This window comes from Homarus americanus, unplaced genomic scaffold (assembly GCF_018991925.1).
Source record: "Homarus americanus isolate GMGI-L3 unplaced genomic scaffold, GMGI_Hamer_2.0 scaffold34360, whole genome shotgun sequence".
Taxonomy (NCBI): Eukaryota; Metazoa; Arthropoda; class Malacostraca; order Decapoda; family Nephropidae; genus Homarus; species Homarus americanus.
Window position 1 is genome coordinate 11,989,451 of NW_024739403.1, and position 24,698 is coordinate 12,014,148.

General features: G+C 38.6%; 1 protein-coding gene across 1 annotated transcript in view; it reads left to right on the forward strand.

Annotated features, from left to right (window-relative positions):
* The first annotated feature begins 6,425 nt into the window (after window positions 1-6,425).
* Window positions 6,426-24,698, forward strand: part of LOC121874654 — a 45,816-nt gene continuing 27,543 nt past the window's right edge. Inside the window, exons 1-2 of the mRNA XM_042378884.1 lie at window positions 6,426-6,841; window positions 9,548-9,692. Of these exons, the coding sequence (XP_042234818.1) occupies window positions 6,751-6,841; window positions 9,548-9,692 (236 nt within the window). The 5' untranslated portion in view covers window positions 6,426-6,750. The remainder of the gene's footprint in view (window positions 6,842-9,547; window positions 9,693-24,698) is intronic.

The following is a 24,698-nucleotide window of genomic DNA, read 5'->3' on the forward strand; positions in this document are numbered from 1 at the left end:
CCAAATAGATTGGACTGACCTTACGGAAACGCAGAATCAGAGGATTTTCGAGACGATCCAGGACTGTTTCCTAAGTCAACATATAACCGAACCCACACGGGGTAATAATATACTCAATTTAGTTCTGTCGAACAGAAAACCTCATTAGCAATGTCGAGGTAGGGAACGAACTTGCAAACAGCGATCACAAAGAAATTCGATTCCAGTTAGATTTTCAGGGGCAGACGAAGGAAAATTCCACTAAAGTACCAGATTTCAGAAGGGCAAACTTTGACAGTTTAAAGAGGCAGCTGAGAGACGGGGTGTCGCGCTTGGCCATGAACCTGACAGATGACTCCGACCTGATAATGACATCTGAGACTGCCGAGTTCCACGTCAATTTAAATAATGAGTTACTTAATGCACAGAGGCAGAACTACCATTACAAAAACTCAGATCAGACAACAACTGCCCTAAATGGATAAATAATTATTTAAAGAACACATTGGCCAAAGGAAGGCTATAGAAGGGATAAAGCGTGGGAAATTTACCTCCAGGACTATTATAAGATATTGGCGAGTAGGGTTAAAACCGAGATAAGGAAAGCCAAGAGGAATAACAGGGCCATTACAGTTTTATGTGCACAGAATACAACGTGTTATTTGTATTACCAATTAAAGAAACACCAGAAATTATAAAGTATCTGCTTTCACATAATGAGGATTGCTTGCAAAATACCGTGCACATGTGCCCCCAAACTGTACCTGGCGACACCCATTATACCCTTTTCCACATCACATCACCCCATCGTCCAGTAAACAACATAAGCTTATAATCTGTATTGAAAAGAAACAACAACAACAACAACAGTAAATACAGCTGGAACGTCTGCTTGCTGATGTATTATTTTCTTGATATTGTTATTTAAAATTATTTTGTTTGACATACTTTATGTTTTATTTTCGATTACTCTATTACTATGACAATGCTTATGCAATTAAATTACAATGCATCCGTTATTCATTGGGTCATAAATACAACCCCGACGAAAGCGGACACTATATGTAGAGGCCCCAGCCCATCCACCTATCACCCATGGAGTAAGTGACAGTTGCAAAATTCAGCAACAGTAGGAAGGACCTGGAGGAATACAGCATGACCGATGCATGTGTGTGCGACTTGGGGCGTTGTGTTATCACAGTGGCCAATGGCACTCTGAGTGGTGGGGAAGGACGCTGTGGTGACATTGCAGCCACCTCTCTGTGCGCCCCTTGGAGTCCACTCAAACAGTGACAGTGACAGGGAATCTCTGTCTCCTGCCTCCCAAACACCCAAGAATACAGAAGCTTTTGCTTCAGCACGCGGGTCCCTGTACACTACAGCGCGGGAAGCCGTCGAACTGGGAACATGCAACTCACCCTACCACGTACAGCTTCCAGCCCACGGGCATCCTAAGAGCAACTTCCTCTCCGGCCACTTCCCAGCCTGCTCCTATACCTCCAGCTTTTTCCCCCGGGGCTGACTACATTAAACTCTCTTCAAAGGAAACCCCTCGGTTGATACATAAAACGCTGGCTAGCCGAGGTCACCAGGACCTTTCACCTCAACTGGGACCTTGCTGAGGTCAAGATGTCTGCTGTTACCTCTCGCTCCGTCTACAACTCCAGACGACGCACGGACATCATATATAGGGTTAAGACTGGTGAGTTCTCTCCCTGCTCCTCGACGTTCATGATTCACCCTAAAGGCCCGCAAATTTCCTACCTACCTCCCTATATGTATTGACCCTTCCTTGCCAAAGAAATCGGGTATTCACTCTACTCGTCGTTTCCATCAGAATGGAAAACCCATCAACCGGCCTAAGGACATTAAAGAAAGGGCTAAGAACACCACCCTGTGAGTACCAAGATCTTCAATCTTGGGTGTGTCCTTAGCCCTTTCTTTCAATGTCCTTATGCATCGCCGACTTTCTCTTCTTCCTGGCATTCCCGGTACCACAGTTACCTGTTACGCAGATGATATATGCATTTACTCGAGTCGCCGAAAGATCTCCAACAACTCTTCAACTCATTATCCTTCCGTGTGTACAGTACATCTACCTGGGTGCACCTGTACGGATTACTCCAGCTACACCTGTACGACAACGTGTCCATCCCATCGTCCGGGATCTCATAGAGCGACTGCAACAGCGTCTAACCCCTCCCATGTGGCTCATCAACAATGCTGCCGGGAGTTCTATCCCTATAGCCAGAACTATTGACATTATGTTTATCAGATCCGTTGTCGACCTTTCTCCTGCCAATGTCAACTCCTCCTATCCCTAGATCCCTTGAAAAATTCCAACACAAAGTCATGAGATTTATCCTGGGTTGTCTCACCTCCACCGGAATAGTCAACATGCAAACTGAACTCAATCTTCCTTCCCTTGTTGAAATAATATACGCTAATGTCTCCTGCTTCAGTATCAAATGTCTCACTCTCCCCACCTTGCCCCCATTATTCTCATGTCATTAGAACCTCCTTTGACTCAAATTCACTTCGGCCTCTACTTCGGCCGACTGCTGCCCTCTTGTAGTCTGTGTGCGAATTTATAAATGAGATAGTCTCAGGCTTCATTGTACTGTGTGAATGAGACAGTTTCCATATTTTCATGTGTTGTAGGAGTTGACTTGTTTGTTAGATGATATGCGGTAGTCACCAAGGAAGGTAGAGTAAAGAGCTGGACTCCCCATACAGTTGCGTGCCGCTAAAAATAGCATCAAATCACTAACTGGGCACTTAGTAGTTGGGTCGGTCAGATAGATAGCGCCACCGTCGCGTGAGTGTCGTCTGCAACAGACTGTATTTTGTTATATGACGACATCTGGCTGGACATTCAAGATCCGTTCAGTGTGACAAAACCAAAGTTACAGGAAATTGCTGCAAGTGGTTGTCATGGTTGTGTTGTTTGCATTAAGGACAAGAAAAGTCAAAGACATTTAAAATTACATCTCTTTCCTAAGAATAAAGACCGGTAAGATTATAATTATGTCATGAAGATAAAGGAGTTAAATGTAGTTTCCAGTGTAAGTTACCATGGCTTTGGCCCTATGTCTGCTAAGAGGTGTGTTTACACTTTTTAGATTGCCCTGCAGGCTACTTAGTGGCACCCCTTACATCCTGTGCAAGGTGAAGCGCAGAAGCGTTTACAGTGCCCATCTGGGAAGCATGCTAAGTTCATGCTTGCCTTTATGACCCATGCATTTAGGGCGTAAAAGCAAGTTATATAAAGTGACAGAATGATGAGTCTGTGGGGGAAAGTTCCCTGTACATTTCATCTGTTTATGGCACAGCGTGGCAGGTCCCTAATAATGTCAAGTGCCAGGCCTGTCACTAGGAGGAGGGATATCTGGCCAGGGAGGGAAGAGGTCTTGGTAACGGCTGGGGACCTATAGGAGGAGGTCATAGGGCAAGTGAGGGTGTAGTGACGGAGGGTGTGGGAGTCGGGTTGGCCACAAAGTTTAAAACAGTGCGGCCAGGCTCAGGCTGCCAATGTACTCCCATAGGTACCTGTACCCTAGGCGCAGTCTCATGTACATAATCTGTTGAGATCGAGTCAGGGATTGATACTTTTGTAGTGGCGGTTGTCGTCACCGGTTACAGCGTCATAGTGGCATAGTGTGACGCTACCCCGTTGTTTCAGGTGTGTCCAATTTCGTCGAATGCTTCTCGTTGTGCGGCGTGTATGCGAGATTTGAGATGATTCAGGAGAGGGCGAGAGTGGCTTCAATATCTTCTTCTTGTGTTGTTTTGGCAAGCTGATCAACAGAGTCACAGGCATTTATTCCTATGGGTGACGGGATCCAAATAAACTTGACAAAGATGTCATCAGTTTGTTCTAGCCCGGCGAGGGCGGCTAGGTGTGGGCGGCAGGGGAGGAGGGGAGGGTAATTTGAGCCTCGCTTGTGTAGAAGTGCTGTCACTGATTATAAGGAGGTTCCGGCGTTCAGTGCGAGCATAGGTCGCCCTCATGAATGCCCGCGAGATGCTTTCAGTGTCAGTGGAGGAGGCCCAGTCGTGGACCCTGATTTTCTGCGGGCCTGGCGCTCAGAATCCACACAGCTGCCCCAGCGCTGCCCAGCGTGTTAACAGACCCCGGTTTTATATTAATGTTTAAAGTCTTTAAAGAAATCACCGGCATCAGCTTGAGATTATGAAACTTGACCTCTTGTTTAATATGAAATTTCTCCAGATTAGTGACGTGGTGAACGGAAATAGTCAGGAAAAAGTTACAGAAAATGTGACAATTTTGGCTAGGAAAAAAGTCACAGGAAACAGTCACATATTATTTAAATATAATTGGCAAAGCATTAAAAATTAGTCACTTATTAACTGAAAATACATGACTTGAACACATTGACAACACAATTTGTATGTTAGGTTAGGTACATGGATAAGATTGTTATGGTGAATCAGCCCTTTCTGTTTTCTTGTTATTGTTACTTTATGCTGTATTACAGTGCATTACAACATTCTTATTTTATACCTCTACAATTCGACAATAGTGAGCTTGTAAAATGTGTTTACCATGAAAAGAATACTCGATCGACCGTAATTTCAGTCATTTTGGAATGAATGACGTTTTACAAATGATAATGAGGTTAGGTTTTCTTCATGAATGAATAAAGAAATATAAATTAATATATAATTATAAATATATAAATACCAGATTATAAATACGTCAAGGTTAGTATAGTTAACCCGCTATACTGCATCTTTCGTTTTCTATGAATGCTGCATTAGTTATGTCGGGCAACGGTAGATGGCATAGCGAGCGGCACTGAAAATACACGCAAATTAAAGGGAGTTGAGCTTCCTTACTTTACCTTCCTTGGTAGTCAATCTGAGGGCCAATTGCAAGAACAGTCGTTGGGTGTACGACGCCATTTACGATGACCTTCTTGCCCTGGTCATTTTTCAGCAATATCGCCTTTAACACATGGAATTCTGCACTTTTCGAAGCTTTGAAAGAGTCTCGAAACAAGTTTCCTGGTGGGAATTATTAGCTAGTGCTGTACTCAAAATATCGAAATTTCGAGATATCTCCAGAGCTTCAAAAGGGTGGTATAACTGAAACAAGATCAGGGCAAGAAGGTCATCGTAAATGGCGTCGTACACAACGACTGTTCTTGCAATGGCCCCTCATGAATCCTACCGTCACCTGTTCAAGTTCCTCAACATTATTTTAGTACATGTTTTTTAGGCCGCCGTAGTGAAAAGAAACCAAATAGCTCTTTAGGGATTATGGAGAAATTTAGTCTTGGTCCTCGACATCTCAAAGCATTTGACAGGGTAGGCACAAGTCTTTGCTTTCTAAACTTCTCTCTTATGGTTTCTCTCCCACTTTGAATTTCCATATTCCTTGAGAACCGATCCATGGCAGTTGTTGTCGAGGATCTCTCTCTCTCTTTCTCTACCAATAGTGGTGTCCCACTGGGTTCTGCTCTTTTCTCTCTTCCTTTATAAATGATGTACTTCACACTAACGACTAATTTTATCCTTTCGTATGCTGAGGATTCTACTCTTCACTCTTCTTCAAAATTTTCCCTACCCCTAATTCTCAACTAAATCTGTTTCTAGAGCTGATATCATTTCATCAATCAATAGGATCTTTGCAGCATCTCTGAATGGGAGGTAGAAACTTGGTTAAATTCAATAGTAATAAAACACAGTATTTACCAATTACACTTTACAAAAATAGAAGATGTCCCAAACATTTCAGGATGCAATCAATCTGCCAAATTCTAAAATAAATATGGTAGGCCTCACTTTCCTCGAAAATGTCATGGAAGCCACACATCCACAACGTTACTAAATCTGCCTCCCAGCTGGGAATGCTGTACAGATGTTGTTTCCTTCACTCCTGAGCAGTTGCTTCAAGTTTATAAGGGACTCATTCGGCCTACGGAGTACTAGATCTTCTTTTGTCCAACTGTTAGATAGGGTAGAATCAAAGGCATTTCGTCTTATTAATTTTCCTCCTTTAATTGATAATCTCTTCCCTTTCTCTTCGCCGCAATGTTTCTTCACTCTCTCTCTTTTACAGGCAATGTTTGGCGGATTTAACATCCTGTGTACTGCCGGTAAGGCAGTGGGCTCGTAACACTCGTCTTGCCAGCGGTGCCCACCGTTTTGTGTGGATGTCGGTCACACTAGAATAACCCGTTATACAGTACATCCTTCTTTCTTCACGCAGCTCTTGCAAATGTCTCACTTCAACAAGCTGGTTTCCTGCATCTTTCTTTACTCTCATCCCCCCTCCTTGACCTGTTGTGGGTCGATGACCTGCCGGTTGGGATTCTATAAAAAAAGATAAGTAATCTTAAATTATTTGTCTAATTAACAGCCACGTATTCCTTTCTCTATTTTGCAGCACTATTTTTATGAAATAGTATATTTGCAGGTAACAGTGGAGGACTTTACTTACGCCGTGTCTCACCACGAACACAGCGTCCCAACGTACGACATTCTTGGCCGTCGATCCTCCAACTCTAGCACGCCATACCCTACTCCTGGCCACACCACACGGGTCAGGAGGATCATATTGATGCTGCCTCTAACCGCAGTCATACTCATCTTAGACGAAGAAAAACGTTTCCCAGATCGCAAGAAAAAGTCATCAGAGAAGCTAGAAATATTTACTACTCCAAAGATATACTACTGGAAAATGATACCCGCCTCAGCTCATACGAATTACGATTAACACTTGTGTGGGCGCCATGTGGGTCGAGGATGGACCATCCCAGTACAAGGTCTGGTCGGAAGGTCACTAAACTGCACGATCTGGCCGCTGCAAGAGTCGTCCCTGACGTCATCGTTGTAGGTAAGTTATTCTCCAGAACAAGTGAAAACAACTCTTAATAATCACTCCTCCGATTCACAATTGGTCTCAATTACTTTTAGAACCGAACAGAACAGGGTGAGGTGGATGAGTGGCTTCAACGTTCGCCTACTGTCAAATCACTGGTTCGCGCCTAGTCCACCCACTTGTAAATTAGTACTTTAATATTGGAAATAACGGTGGGCAGGTGCATTAATGGCTCTAAAGCCTCTTTGTGTACCGAATGCTTAATATACAGTGTGCTGTATTCGCAGTAGTGTTTCCTGTTTGGGGGTTCTTAGCATCCTGGGATTCTGGGACAAACCAGGATATTTCCAGGATCCGGATTTCCCTCAGGTGATATTTGTACTAACTAATGCTATATGCTAACCCTACATACTTCATTAGTTTAGTATCTGTAGATTATTTGATAGGCAATTTATTTGATAAATTATATTACACTGAAGCAAAATTCTCTTTATTAACTTGCATACTGGTGTAAAATAGTTACATAATAAGATTAAACAAGCAAATTTTTAATTAATCTCATTCCGTTAGCCATAAAAGAAACTCACAGGCATTTGGAATGGCATTCAAAGTTAGCTAATATAAAAATAAAATTCTATATTTAATGCCATTTGGAAGCCACATTCTACAAAACCTAAAGCGAACACTTGAATGACCTGTGAAAAAATAATAGCATAAAATCATTTGTGCACAGCCACATCACGCACACATCAAAGTTGTTCATGAAATAACTCTTCAAGCCACAAAAAAACTTAATGATATTTGGAATGACATTCAAAGTTAGCCATTATAAAAAAGAATTATTCTACGCCATTTGGAAGCCCTACTCTACAAAAGAAACTTAAAGAGAACACTTGAATGACCTGCGAAAAAAAGCAATAGAATCATTTGCACATTTGCATCTCTCTCTTTCATGCGTTTTTGTATTTTACATAGTGCAAATCAGAGATAAGGAATAACAATAAGAATCGGGATTTGAACCAAATTCCCGGGAAAAATCTTCCGCCCAGGATCGGGAAAACCTAATTCGCACTATCCTTAACGGGCCAAGACCTATGGAACCCACTTTCACTTTTTTACTGATCGTAACCAGTTACAATATTTTAGGAATAAATCTATGCATGTTGTGTTCGTTGTGCGATTTATCTTCATCACCCTTACATCATGTACTGTAGATCCTTCATGTAACAAACCTGGATATCATAAAGATCTGCTTCTCTACCTTTTACCTCCACTTTTGCTTATAAGATCACATACAAAGGCGAAAAAACATTTTTTCTATCTTTCAGATATCTGATAGCATCATAAACATTCTAAGTTGACTCCGTGTAGACATTACATGGACCAACAACCATTCCGATAACCTTTATAAAAATGCACACTTGCTTGGATTAAATATAAGATTTCACTACCCCATATTCTTCACATAGACCAAGCTTTGTTTTCCCACGGCTCCTTTGCTACAGGGAATAAGAGATTTGCATATCTGAACACATTAACCCACGTGTCGCCTACAGTAAATAAGAGCACTCTTCTGTCACCTACAGCTCAAGTAAACTTACTGTTACACTCCACTTCCCAGCAAGAATATCTCAAGAGAATGTATCATATAATTTCACAACAACGATACTGTGTTGATGGAAATTTATGCAACAGGCCAAACAAACCATTTAAGAATCTCCGTAAGCAATTAAGAAGTTCAACTTTGCCAACGTCGTTGTAGGCGTCAGGAACACAGCAACTGCACCATTTGGTCGTGATTTAATATAAAATGGTTTCTATTCCATAAACTACATAGAGTTTTTGCTGCATCATTATAAAACAACATGAACATGTAAAGTTTTCGATTCCTTTGTCAGAACATCAATGAGAATGTGCAAATACATTACTTTTAACAATCGTAATGCTGTTACTCTGAGTTTGATGATGATAATGATGTTCTACAATTTAGAAAATAAAAAAATAAGAGCTAGGCTTGTTATAATTTATAATCATTCATACCCTCTTGTCCTTGAAAGTATAGATGTTACTCATAAGACACATCATCCATGATATTCATAAAATAAATAAGAACTCTTCATTTGGTTCAGCCGTTGTCAAACCTTGTGTAATAGACACGCACATCGATTTGGGACTGTTTTACAAATCTTCCCAGAATTATACATCTTCTAAAACAGGCCGTAGCACCATAGAGCCACATAGAGATAAATGATGTTGGATTAAATGAGCACATATTGTAATGCTCTCACCTTATTTCATTTATGTTCTTCCATAAAAGCAACGCTCAGCTTCATTAATTTGAGCTTGATTAGTGCTTCATTAGTATATATACTAATGTATCTTACATTATTCATTATGTAAAGAGGATTAGAGTTATCATCAGATCCTCTAGTGAAGGGAAAGGGAAATATTTGAAATATTTGTGCTTCTCCATAGGCTTGATGATGATGATGAGACTCCATAAGTCAACTTGTAAGATGGATACAAAAATATATATTATATGACATTAATTATATAATATCAAACAAATAATATTAGACACATTTAACTTCCTATTGAGAGCTTCAGTGTAATATATATCTGTAGAAACCTTTGAACGGACGTTTTCAGTTTTTTCTTCATCAGATTTGCATACATATCTTGGTTTTCCTTACTTCTTCTTGCTCGTATTGATTTTCTTAGGTATCGGGACATGGATGTTGTTGATGCGATATTATGACGACGAGCTGGTCCCTTTCACTGAGCTGGACATGTTGACTCGACCAGTGGTGGAGCCTCTCACTCGTCTTGCTTCTAGAACAACACTTCTCCTCTGGTCTCAAAGTCGGTAAGAGAAACACATTTGGCTTTCAGAATGAAAATTGAAGGTTGAAGGAAAAGATGCAAAAAAAACATAAGAATTAATAGACACAAATTAAGTTATATTATTATTCTCTGCCCTGTATGAAAAAGATAAATATTTGGTTTTAATTATCTTGATTCTAAAATGAGACAAAAATAAGTATATGACTCCAGGAAGACTGTGTGAATGCCCCATAGTTTCAGAGTTAAAACACATGAAAGATAAAGTAGGAATGCGATACAATTTACGGAGGAAAATTAAATATCCAATTTTGCTGGTGCAACATATTTACAGATAACTGAATCTGATATGTATTATCTAGAATAAATGTTCCTGAATGTTGCTTCAGCGCGTTGCACAAATAACTGTGGTACACGTTACGAAATTCAAGGCATTACACATACTGTACTTCCGGCATTGTCTTACGTTCGGCTTCACAATTCTTCACGTGTTGGGAATTTGCTTTTTAGATGACCGCACAAGCTATAATCAATGCAATATAAGTCAGGTAAGAAATATGGTCATGGAACAGGGATGCCACGCCCTGTCCTCATATTAGGCTACAACAACATCTTGGTATTCCGTTGCTACACGAGCAACATGAGCTGGAGCAACATCGCGCATGTACAGTACAGTCAGTCAAATAAGTTGGCAGTGACTCAATAAATATAGGGTGGTGCATAAGATCTGGTAACTGTAAGAACCCCGGTTCCACACAATCGATATGCCAAGGAGCTTTAATAAATGGACACGGCATGACGTCATCTGTGCAGGAATCGTGAAGTCAGTGAGCGGTGCAAGAAGCCATACTGGTTGACGCAAAGAATAATTTCATAGAGTATCTTTTATTCAACTCGCAGCCCTTTTTGTAAAACAAACAATGTAATACTATTGTGGTTCATCACAATACATAATACCAACATAACCAAGGGAGGGGGGGATATTACACGCGATCTTTGGGGAAACTGCAAAAGACATGAACACAGACTATACTAAACTGGCACTTGATTGATATATCTTATCTGCAACTTCAACACTTGCTGTACAGCTGGAATGTTATAGAATCTTATCTATTTCTCTGGATACATCTATGTGCCAAGCAGGATTTTACGGGGAATAGCCCACCCGGGCACAGGTTATTGACGCACAACGGGGCCTGAGAGTGCAAAAATAAGAGTAAAATGAAATTAAAGGTGGCATAATGAAGGAAAAATTGGAACAGCAGAACTGTGAGAGTATTATATATACTATTATGTTCATATTGTATTGTGTAATTACATTCAGGAATGTATGGAGGATCTTTATTATATATATATAATATATATATATATATATATATATATATATATATATATATATATATATATATATATATATATATATATATATATATATATATATATATATATATATATATATATATATATATATATATATATATATATATATATATATATATATGTGTGTAACTGTTGGAAATTCTCACACTGACTAGTTAATGTTTTTTTTATAGTCGATGGTAATGCAATGGAAGCCCCCTCAGAAATCCTGAACCAGTACAAACACAATTAATAAAATATTTTTCCGTGACCGTGGAATAGCTAGTACCTGTGATTGGGGTTAATGAGACGCACTGGTAAAGATAACACTTTATTCATTCCAAAACAACAGAAGGAATCAATAATTGTGCACAAGCACTAAAGTACTGTACGTCTTAGCGTGGTTTACAACACTACAATGGGAAACAAAAGTTATATATGGTATCAACAAAATATTAAAAGATATTAATTGCATTTGAAAAGAACTACTAATGCAGCAGTACTACATGCACAAGAATAGACACCAGAACGAGGAACTCATCTGAAACAATCTCCGTACATCCTACATCACTTAGCGGCAATAAAACATTAAAAATATTACTTGCACAGATGAAAATGCCTTAAGTGCATCCACAAAATTATAGCAATCCCTGGGATGACCCACAAAATACTATAATCCTAACTGTCCTAACTACACAGAACCAGAAGGTTGTAACTACTAACCTGCCAAGTGGCAGGCATTCACCAGAAACCGAAAAAATCTATCATGACCCGTCAGACAGGCGGGTGCTCGCTGTTTTTCATTATTCTCTCAGGTTTCAGGAGTCATGACGGATTTCTCCACCAACACCCGTAACATGCCTCACATATAAGTTCAGAATGCACCCATACTTTAAGGTGTTACAGCCTTTCATCAAATTTTGAAGAGGAACCCTATGTCCCGTGTGCAATCAACGATGAGGCGTTGATTACACACCTGGACTTAGTGATTTTAATCACATACACCCAATACTGGGAGATGAATGTCTCTATGTAACCATAGACAGGAAAGAGCGACCGTCAGCCCTCCTAGTTAGGCCAGCTCAGAGTACAGCCAGGTGAACCCTGCCCAGCTGAGGGAGGGTTCTACTTTCCCGTTAGTGAGTTTTCACTGACTGACTGAAGAAGTGGTGTTGCTGGAACCAAGGTGGAGAAATTTGATGAACCAGATCGACCACCGACCAAAGTGCGGCTGCTGGTCCCAGTAGTTAGTCGTCAGAACACCTATTCGCCGCTGCTTGGGTTGTCTCGCCTCGTGCCTTGCCAGCTATATCTTCCAAACCACCACTAACCACCAACCACCGACCAAGTGGGTTTTGTTGACCCTGCAAAAAGGCACTTTGTTAACTACTCTGAGATGGAATACAGACTTACTTAACGGATGAAACGCATGCTGGGAGGAACGAGGCCGTGGTCGTTTTCCTTAGCAGGTCTGAGACCATATCACCCCGACATCCTTCAGGGTGCTGACGTATCTCTAATAGTTTCTCTGAGACACACGTAATATATTAGAACTGGGAAACTATAAAAAATAACTTTAAATTTTATAATTGTCCCTAACTTCATGAATCGTGTCTACATTAAATCGATAAAGTGCATATAAAACTGTATAGGCCTAATTAAAACCTTCCACCTACTGACAGGGGCGTTGATTGGAGACCTTGTCTTAACTCGCCGAGGTGTGGGTGTTTCAGCCTGGCTTACTTATGTTTTCCTGTTCGGCAGATCGGTCATTTTGTTCTAATTTCTCTAAATATCACCTAAATTGCTAGTATAAATATATATATATATATATATATATATATATATATATATATATATATATATATATATATATATATATATATATATATATATATATATATATATATATATATATATATATATATATATATATATATATATATATATATATATATATATATGCTGATAACCAAAAGGAAAAATAAAACACGAAGTTCCCAGCGCTTTTAATAATTCACATCTTCAGGGTGAGTACAGACTAAGGAAGTACATAACCGAGGGCACACAAGGTCTTGTAACTATACTTAAACAAGATAAATATAGTGTTAGGACAGGTCAGGAATCCAATGCTGTGTTTGTTCATTTGAGGGATAATAAGCATTGCATTGACTGGGATAACCTCCTCAATATTACCTTGTAATTCAATTGACAGTAGGACATTATAGAATCCAGTCTCATTAAACATACCGAATCCTTCAACATGAATTTGAGTAATGGTATGTTCAAACTGGATAATTTCGTAATTAAGAAGATTTGTTACCAGGTGAGAAAGTTGGGTCATCTTACCCTCTGACGTGACTACCGACTGCTGCGGTGCTTTTGAAGATTAATAAGGTCATTACCTAATACCTGACCATTGTGGACTTGATATCACCCTCTCTTATATATACCTTGTTATGCTTCTACTTAGTTTGTACTCACCCCTGAAGATGTGAATTACACAGCGCTTGAGAACTTCGTGTTTTCTTTTCCTGTGGTTATCAGCATATACCTGATTCTAATATATATATATATATATATATATATATATATATATATATATATATATATATATATATATATAAATACAATATATATATATATATATATATATATATATATATATATATATATATATATATATATATATATATATATATATATATATATATATATATATATATATATATATATATACTAGCAGAATCGACCCTCCGGGCGGCTCATCAGCTAAGCAACGGTAGGACGCCGCCTGGGCTCCACATTGTCAAAACTTCTTCCATCAATAGTTCATTAACGGTGTATGTAAGTTCCACCATGTTTTTCACTACAGCTGTACAGCAAAGTATATTGTTTTAACATTAAACTGTTATTATTATTTTATTGTCCTAATCATCACTACATATAACACCACCATCATCACTACATATAACATCATCCATCATGACTACATATAACACCATCATCATCACCACATATAACACTATCCATCATCACATACAGCACCACCTACATAACAATATCCATCATCTCACCACATAAGAGCATCATCCATCATCACTAGATATAACACCATCCATCATCACTACAGATCGGTAAAGTAGTTTCCGAGATTCTTGTGCGGACACACACACAAACAGACAGACTTCTTTGTTATAAAAAGACAGATGATTTGTCTGATAAATACTTCATATAACACCATCCATCATCTCTACATATATACTTTTACCCCATCATCACTACATATAACACCATCCATCATCACTACAGATCGGTAAAAGTGGTTTCCGAGATTCTTGTGCGGACACACACACAAACAGACAGACTGCAGCACGAACATAAGATAGATGTTTGTCTAATCATCACTACATATAACACCATCCATCATCACTACATATATCACCCATCATCACTACATATATCATCATCCATCATCACAACATATAACATCATCCATCATCACTAGATATAACACCATCAAACATCACTACATATAACATCATCCATCATCACTACATATAACACCATCATCATCACTACAGATCGGTAAAAGTAGTTTCCGAGATTCTTGTGCGGACACACACACAAACAGACAGACTTCTTTGTTTTATAAAGATAGATGTTTGTCTGAAATCATCACTACATATAACACCATCCATCATCACTACATATAACACCATCAAATCATCACTACATATAACACAACCACATCATGCTACATATAACACCACCCATCATCACTACATATAACACCACCCATCATCACTACATATAACATCATCATCATCTACATATAACAACACACATCATCACTACATATAGCATCATCCATCATCACTACATATAACACCACCATCATCACTAAATATAACATCATCCATCATCACACACATATAACAACACACATCACATCACTACATATATAACATCATCCATCATCACTACATATATACCATCCAACATCACTACATATAACACCATCCATCATCACTACATATAACACCATCCATCATCACTACAGACCGGTAAAAGTAGTTTCGAGATTTTCGTGCGGACACAACACAAACAAACACACACACACACACAAACAAACAGACATACTTCTTTGTTTTATATATAAAGATATATATATATATATATATATATATATATATATATATATATATATATATATATATATATATATATATATATATATATATATATATATATATATATATATATAGTCTGTACTCATCCTGAAGATGTGAATTACACGTAGCAGGAACTGGTGACAATTTCTTTCCTTTGTGGTTATCAGCATGCTTTAGATCACGCGCACCTACAGTGATTTACTTGTATATATATATATATATATACATATATATATATATATATATACTCTAAGCAGAATCGCCGCCTTCTGGGCGGCTCATCAGTGAGCAACGGTTGGGACGCCACCCTCCAGGAGGCTCCACATAGTCTCACTGTTGAGTCCCCAAAGAGCTTTTCTTCCATCAATAGTTCATGAACAGTTGGCCATGTAAGTTCTACCATGTTGTTTTCACTACAACAGTACAGTAAATATATTTTTTAGCAATAAACAGTATTATTTTATTGTCTAATCATCACTACATATAACACCACCAACCATCACTACATATAACATCATCCATCATCACTACATATAACACCATCCATCATCACTACGCATATAACACCATCCGTCATCCTACATATAACATCATCCATCATCACACCGCATATAACACCACACCCATCATCACTACATATAACACCGTCCGTCATCACTACATATAACATCATCCATCATCACAACATATAACACCACCCATCATCATACATATAGCATCATCCATCATCACTACATATAACACCATCCATCATCACTACATATAACACCACCAACCATCACTACATATAACATCATCCATCATCACTACATATAACACCATCCATCATCACTACATATAACACCATCCGTCATCACTACATATAACATCATCCATCATCACACCATATAACACCACCCATCATCACTACATATAACACCATCCGTCATCACTACATATAACATCATCCATCATCACAACATATAACACCACCCATCATCACTACATATAACATCATCCATCATCACTACATATAACACCATCCATCATCACTACATATAACACCATCCATCATCACTACATATAACAATATCCATCATCACTACATATAACATCATCCATCATCACTACATATAACATCATCCATCATCACTAAAGATCGGTTAAGTAGTTTCCGAGATTCTCATGCGGACAAACACGGTAGGACGCCACCATCCGGTAGGCTCCACATTTTCTCACTGTTCACTCCCCAAAACTTCTTCTTAAATCAATATTTCATTAACAGAGTCTGTAAGTTCCACTACAACGGTACAGCAAAGTATATTTTTTTAGCATTAAACTGTTATTATTTTATTGTCTAATCATCACTACATATAACACCATCCATCTTCACTGCATATAACACCATCTATCATCACTACATATAACACCATCCATCATCACTACATATAACAACATCCATCATCACTACATATAACAACACACATCATCACTACATATAACATCATCCATCATCACTACATAGAATACCACCAATAATCACTACATATAATATCATCCATCATCAGTACATATAACACCATCCAAAATCACAACATATAACACCACCCATCATCACTACATATAACAACATCCATCATCACTATATATAACATCATCCATCATCATTACATATAACACCATCCATCATCACTACATATAACACCATCCATCATCATTACAGATCGGTAAATTAATTTCCGGTATTCTCGTCCGAACACGCAAACTAACAAACCCACCAGCAAACAGACGGGCGGCTCATTCGTTTGCAAACGGTAGGACGCCACCCTCCGGGAGGCTCCACATTGTCTCACTGTTTAGTCCCCAAAACTTCTTCTTCCATCAATATTTCATTAACGGAGTATGTAAGTTCCACTACAATGGTACAGCAAAGTTTTTTTTTTTAGCATTAAACTTTTATTATTTTATTGTCTAATCATCACTACATATAACACCATCCATCATCACTGCATATAACACCATCTATCATCACTACATATAACAACATCCATCATCACTACATATAACACCACCCATCATCACTACATATAACATCATCCATCATTACTACATATATCATCATCCATCATCACTACATATAAAAACATCCATCATCACTATATATGACATCATCCATCATCACTACATATAACAACAGCCATCATCACTACACATAACAACACCCATCATCACTACATATAACATCATCCATCATCACTACATATAACACCACCCATCATCACTACATATAACATCATCCATCATTACTACATATAACATCATCCATCATCACTACATATAAAAACATCCATCATCACTATATATAACATCATCCATCATCCCTACATATAACACCATCCATCATCACTACATATGACACAGCCCATCATCACTACATATAACAACATCCATCATCACTACATATAACACCACCCATCATCACTACATATAACATCATCCATCATTACTACGTATAACATCATCCATCATCACTACATATAAAATCATCCATCATCACTATATATAACATCATCCATCATCACTACATATAACACCATCCATCATCACTACATATAACACCATCCATCATCACTACATAAAACACCATCCATCATCACTACATATAACAACATCCATCATCACTACATATAACACCACCCATCATCACTACATATAACATCATCCATCATTACTACGTATAACATCATCCATCATCACTACATATAAAATCATCCATCATCACTATATATAACATCATCCATCATCACTACATATAAAATCATCCATCATCACTATATATAACAACATCCATCATCACTACATATAACACCATCCATCATCATTACATATAACATCATCCATCATCACTACATATAACACCATCCATCATCATTACAGATCGGTAAAATACTTTCCGAGATTCTCTTTGCGAACACGCAAACAAACAAACCCACCCACAAACAGACAGTCGGCTCTTTCGTTAGGAAACGGTAGGACGCCACCCTCCGAGAGGCTCCACTTTGTCTCACTGTTCAGTCCCCAAAACTTCTTCTTTCATCAATAGTTTATAGTAAATTCCACCATGTTTTTCACTACAACGGTACAGCAAAGTAAATTTTTTTAACATTAAGCTGTTATTATTTTATTGTCTAATCATCGCTACATATAAGACCACCCATCATCACTACATATAACATCATCCATCATCCCTACATATAACACCATCCATCATCACTACATATAACACCATCCATCATCACTAAATATAACACCACCCATCATCACTACATATAACAACATCCATCATCACTACATATAACACCACATATAACAACATCCATCATCACTACATATAACACCATCCATCATCACTACATATAACATCATCCATCATTACTACATATAACATCATCCATCATCACTACATATAACATCATCCATCATCACCACATATAACATCATCCATCATCTTTACATATAACACCATCCATCATCACTACATATAACATCGTCATCCATCATCACTACATATAACACCATCCATCATCACTACATATAATACCATCCATCATCACTACAGATCGGTAAAGTAGTTTCTGATATTCTCGTGCGGACACACACACACACAAACACACAGACATACTTCTTTGTTATATATATATATATATATATATATATATATATATATATATATATATATATATATATATATATATATATATATATATATATATATATCTTGATAAAATCACACGAGAAAAGGGAAACAACAGAGCACCTTAGCTTTCGTCTTTATTCAAGACAGCTTCAAGACATCTTCAGTTGCCTCTGAAGATGTCTTGAATAAAATTTCTTTATTTTCGATAATATATTTTTCATTATTGGATTTACATATATATATATATATATATATATATATATATATATATATATATATATATATATATATATATATATATATATATATATACAAAACAAAAAAAGAAAACACATCTTCAGGGGTGAGTGCAGACACGAAAGCGCTTGGGAACTTCGTGTTTTCTTGTTTCCTTTTGGTTATCAGCATATACTTGGATCACGCGCACCTACAATCACAGACCTCACCAGCCATGATTCGAACACTCGACCTCTGCGGTGATAGCGATCCCTGGTCACACGTAGAGGTCGTGGGTTCGAATCCTGGCTGGTGAGTTCTTGATTGTATATTTGAAGTCCGCGTGCTATATATTTATTTATTTATTTATTTATTTTTAATTTTTTTTATTTCCGGGTATAGCCTACCAGGGCCTTGGGACGAAAATCTAATAATGATATTGTTGTTGTTGTTGTTGTTGTTGTTTGTTTGTTTTTACGGGGAAGAGCCCACACGGGCACAGGTCATCGACCCACAACGGGTTCTTGGGGGCGAAAAAATTAGGAGTAAAAAGAAATTAATAATTGAAAAGAAAACAACCATGGTAATCTGCACCACGAAGATACCAGATAACCCACTTTTTAAAATGAGACACATTGTATAAGTATGGAAAGACAGAAGAAGGCGGTACAATAACGGGTTATACTAGTTTGACCTACAGCCACAGAGAAACTGTGCGCACCGAGGGCAAGACGAGTGTTACGAGGCCACGGGCTTACCGACGGTACACAGGATGCTAAATCCACCGAACATTGCCCGTTAAGGCAGAGAGAGTGTGAAGCAACATTACTTCAAAGAGAAAGGGAAGAATGCTTATCAAATAAAGGAGGAGAGTCAATAAGACGAAATGACTTTGATTCCACCCTATCTAACAGTTGGACAAAAGAAGAGCCACCCCAGATATGAGGAGCAGTACTCTAAGTTAGCAACTGCTCAAGGGTTTATTAGCTACGGACTCTGTACAGCATTCCCAGCTTTCGGGAAACAGCTTTAGCAATGTTGTGGATGTGTGACTCACATCACTTATTAGAGGAAATGGTGAGACCTAGCATATCTATTTTAGAACTTGGCAGAATGATTGCGTCCTGAAATGTGATTGGTGGGAGAATAACTAATTTGGAAAGTGTAATTGGTAAATACTGAGTTTTATTACTATTGAATTTAACCAAGTTTTTACCTCCCCATTCGAAGATGCTGCACAGATCAGCATTGATAGATGAAATGATATCAGTTCTAGAAACAGAACTAGTTTGGGAATTAGGGGGGAGGGAAAAATGTGAAGAAGTGTCAAGAGTAGAATCATCAGCATAAGAATGGTTAGAATTAGTCGTAGTATGAAGTAAATCATTGATAAAAAGAAGGAAAAGAGTAGGTGAAAGAACAGAACCTAGTGGGACACCACTATTGATAGAGTAAGAGCGAGAGATCGATCCCTTTACAACAGCTGCAAAGGATCGGTTCTCAAGGAAGCTAGAAATTAGAGAACAATGCTGGGGAGAGAAACCATAAGAGGGAGGTTTAGAAAGCATAGACTTGTGCCATACACTGTCAAATGTTTTGGAGATGTCGAGGACCATGCCGAAAGTTTCCCCATAATCCCTAAGAGAGGATGACCAAAGTTGGGTGCAGTAGGAGAGCAGATCACCAGTAGATCCCGCCTGACGAAAGCCATACTGGTGATCCGACAAGTGTTCAATGTGACGGAGAAAATGGGAGTTTAAGATAGTTTCGAAAATCTTAGAGAGGGATGAAGTTAGGGCAATGGGGCGATAGTTAGAGGGATTAGATTGGTCACCCTTCTTCGGGATGGGCTGAACCAAGGCATGCTCCCAGGAAGAAAGAAAAGCTTGGGTTTTGAGGCAAAAGCGAAAGAGGCGAGCAAGTACAGGGGCTAGAGTTTCAGCACACTCCCTCAGAACACGAGGGGGTATTCCGTCCGGTCCATGCGCCTTTCTCATTCCAACCTGGATAACACACCAGCAACCCTAAGAGTAGAGATTATAGGAAAGTGCATAGGTTCAGTAGGAAGAGCAGGAGTAGGAGGGATAAAGTTGAAATCGTCAAAGGTGAAGTTAGAGGAGAATAAGGTACCAAAGAGATTGGCTTTATCAGGGGGGGTGGGGAGTTGGCTATAAAGTTATCAGGTCGGAAGGGAGAAGGGAAAGAGGGAGTGCAGAAGTTATTACAGATGTTTTTGGTTAAGGACCAGAAGGATTTACTGGAAGAAGAGTTAGTCAAGACAGCAGTCTTTCTTTTTTATAAAATTCCGCTTGGTCCTACGAAGAATAGCCTTACAACGATTCCTAGAAGTAATGAAAGAGGAGTGGGTAATAAGAGAAGGAGATAGTTTCATAAATTGATACGCCCTATCTCTCTCCCTAAATGCAAGAGAAGATAAGATAAATGCACTCGTACCACCTTGTATAACCCCAAAAATGCTGTCAGCACATACCGAGGCGTCCCGAGTGGAAAAGCAACATTCATCCCAAGGAAAGTGGGAGAAGAATTTTCGCAAGGATTGCCAGTTTGCCCTCCGATAGTGCCATAGTTGGCGTTTAGAGGGGGGTGGGGGATGTGGTTCTGCCCAGTTTGATTTAGTAGAAATAAGATTGTGATCAGAACACCCTAAGGGAGCAGAAGTTGACTATAAATAGTGTGAGGGGTTAGAGGTAAAACAAAGATCAAGAATGTTAGTAAGTTGATCGTTTCGATCAGAAACACGTGTAGGGTGTTTAATTATTTTTTCCAGATCATTAAGTAAGGAAAAAGAGAGTGCCTCAGCTCCACCTGCGTCATCCCTTGCAGAGCCAAGCCACTGTCTGTGATGTACATTGAAATCCCCTCGGTAGAGGATTCCGGTGTTGGGGTGTGTGGATAGCAACGATTCACAGCAAGAAGTGAGATAGCCAAAGAGTTCCAAATAATTGGTAGAGTTTAGTGAACAATATAGAAAACAAAGAAAAATAGTCAATAGTTGGTAGGGATATTTTGAGCAAGATGACGTCATAAAGAGAAGATACAAGATCCGTGAGTCGAGCTATAGGTGTACGTGTGTTGCAGTAGGTGCTTACACCTTCCTTAGAACAGAAAGAGGTATAAAGGTTGTAGTTTGAGACTTGAAATGGTTTGGGTGAAGCTCCTTTGGTTAGTTGAAGTTCTGACAGTAATAAGAGGTCGGGGGAAGAGGTGAATAGATGGTGCTCCACAGAAGGAAAATTGGATCTCAGGCCGCGAATGTTGAAAAAATGAAGTGTGAAAAAAGCCGATCCCCGGCAACCGCGGTGACGTCAGTTGAGACCCTATCCGTTGTTTCCATTTTCCCGTGTGATTTTATCAGAATTACATTCAGGGGTGACTCACCCCTGAAGATGAATTACACGAAAGCACTTGGGCCAAAAGTGTTCTTTTTTTTTCCTTGTGGTTATCAGCATATACCTGGATCAATATAGCACTAGTGAAGATAGGTTATATATATATATATATATATATATATATATATATATATATATATATATATATATATATATATATATATAACTTCAGCAATGGACTTGTTACGTGGAAAGCGTAGTTTTATAACGAAGAGGAGAACCAGGGTAAACACAAACATCTTGAAGTAGGGCTTTTTTTAATTGCTAACGTTTCGGAAATAATCTTTTTCCATCGTCAGAGCCTAAAAAGTTTTGAAAAAGTTTAAAAATACAGGTGATATACAATAAAAACATAATATTATACATAAATTTACCTTCGATGACCTTTAAAATTTAAAAAAGAGCAATCCAATTCAAAACCGACAAAAATGACGAGAGACCTCCTGTACATACAAAGCTAAAATCAGGAAATCAGGAAATAAAAAGTATGAAATAAAATATACAGGGGGGGGGTATTACCTTAATTCAGACGAGCCTTAGTGCGAAAAACATAACAATTCACTAGAGGCCATATCACAAAGCGATGGCTTTTCTTTATACTGGTGTACTGTTGCTTAATACCAAGATTCACTCATACTGGCTGTGAGTTATAATTTGCACATTCTTGTTTTGTGCAATCACTGTCACCAGAACAGAACCTCACACAAACCATATTCACACCACACTCATGATAATGCCCAACAATATTAAAATTTTCTGCAATGCTTGCTACGATATCTGTGTCGCCTTCGCCTGCCCTGATTACTGGCTTTTCGTCTACTTCCTCTTTTGGCGAGTGCTAGATCTGGCAATAGCTAGTTTTTTTGTTTTTTTTTTTTGCTGTGACAAAAATTAATCAACCGCACTAGGCATCTGTTGCCATGTTACACTGCTATGAGAAGAGACAATGCTACCTATCCCTGTTCTGGGTCTAAATCTTTGAAAGAGTCTTATTTGCTTTAATGACTCTTGTGCAGTGGATATGCATTAACTTTTATTTTAAGCAATTAAGCGTGGCAGAGCTTAATTACTGTATAATCAAGTATGACAATGAAATTAAAAGACTTGCTTAATTCATAGAATTGTCAAATTACACAAAGATTATGCTACGAGATGTAATATGGTTGTCATATATTTAAAAGCAATTGACTAAGAGACATGACATTCTACAGTGGTGTATAGGTTAGCGAGTAGCCGGCCATGGCTAGACTCATTTTTAACTTAGTCTCCATCTTCCTCAAAGGTTACTGCGTCATGTAAATTAATACTGAGAATATAAGTTGCCATATATGTAAAGCTTTTCAATATTCCTAATTCATTCATACAGGCTGAGGCCAGCGTATGCAAGCAGTGGCGTGTATAATTAGGAAGGAAGGTATGCATTAAATTACCCTATGGATTGGCTTGCATAATTATTTTTCTTGGTAAACGACTTTCAAATGACTGCACTATATTTTGCTGAGATTTGGTGAGGAAGATAGTAAACACCGATTCATATTACAATAACTTCAATAAAAACTGTGTGTATACTACTACTTTGATGTCACTCGGAATCGAGTATGACGTTCACCCAGCTATGATAAAATTATATGAGTTATTAGGGATGTCACCTTCGTTGGTGAGCTCTGAGGTGACTAGAGAGGCCGATACGGGACTGGCAGGGTCGTCCACAAATTGTTCACGTGTGGAGGGCTACATCTAGTGCAGGAGGGGCAACTGCAAAATTTTTCCGCTGTTGGCGCTTGTCTGCCTCGGCATGCAGTTGGGTTAACTCGAAAGTATTGACACCTTCTCGTGTGGTGCTCCTCCAAGCGTTACGGTGTGGAGTAATTGTCTCCCAGGTGAGGGAGTTGATTGGGCACTTTTCAGGTTTGTCTTAAGACTTTCCTTATGCCTTTTCAGTTGCCCGCCAGCGTTACGTTTACTATTCGTTAGTGACTGTAAAGTAACTGCTTTGGCAGTCTACTGTCGTCCATGTGGGTAATATGGCCAGTCCAACGTAGATGTTCATGGATAATGGTAGCCTCGATGCTACTACAGTTTGTGTCAGAGAGAATACTGGCATTTGTTCTCTTGTCTATCAAACGAACTCGGAGGATGGAACGTAGATTACGTTGGTGAAAGTTTTTCAGTGCCTTGAGATGCTTCCTGTATGA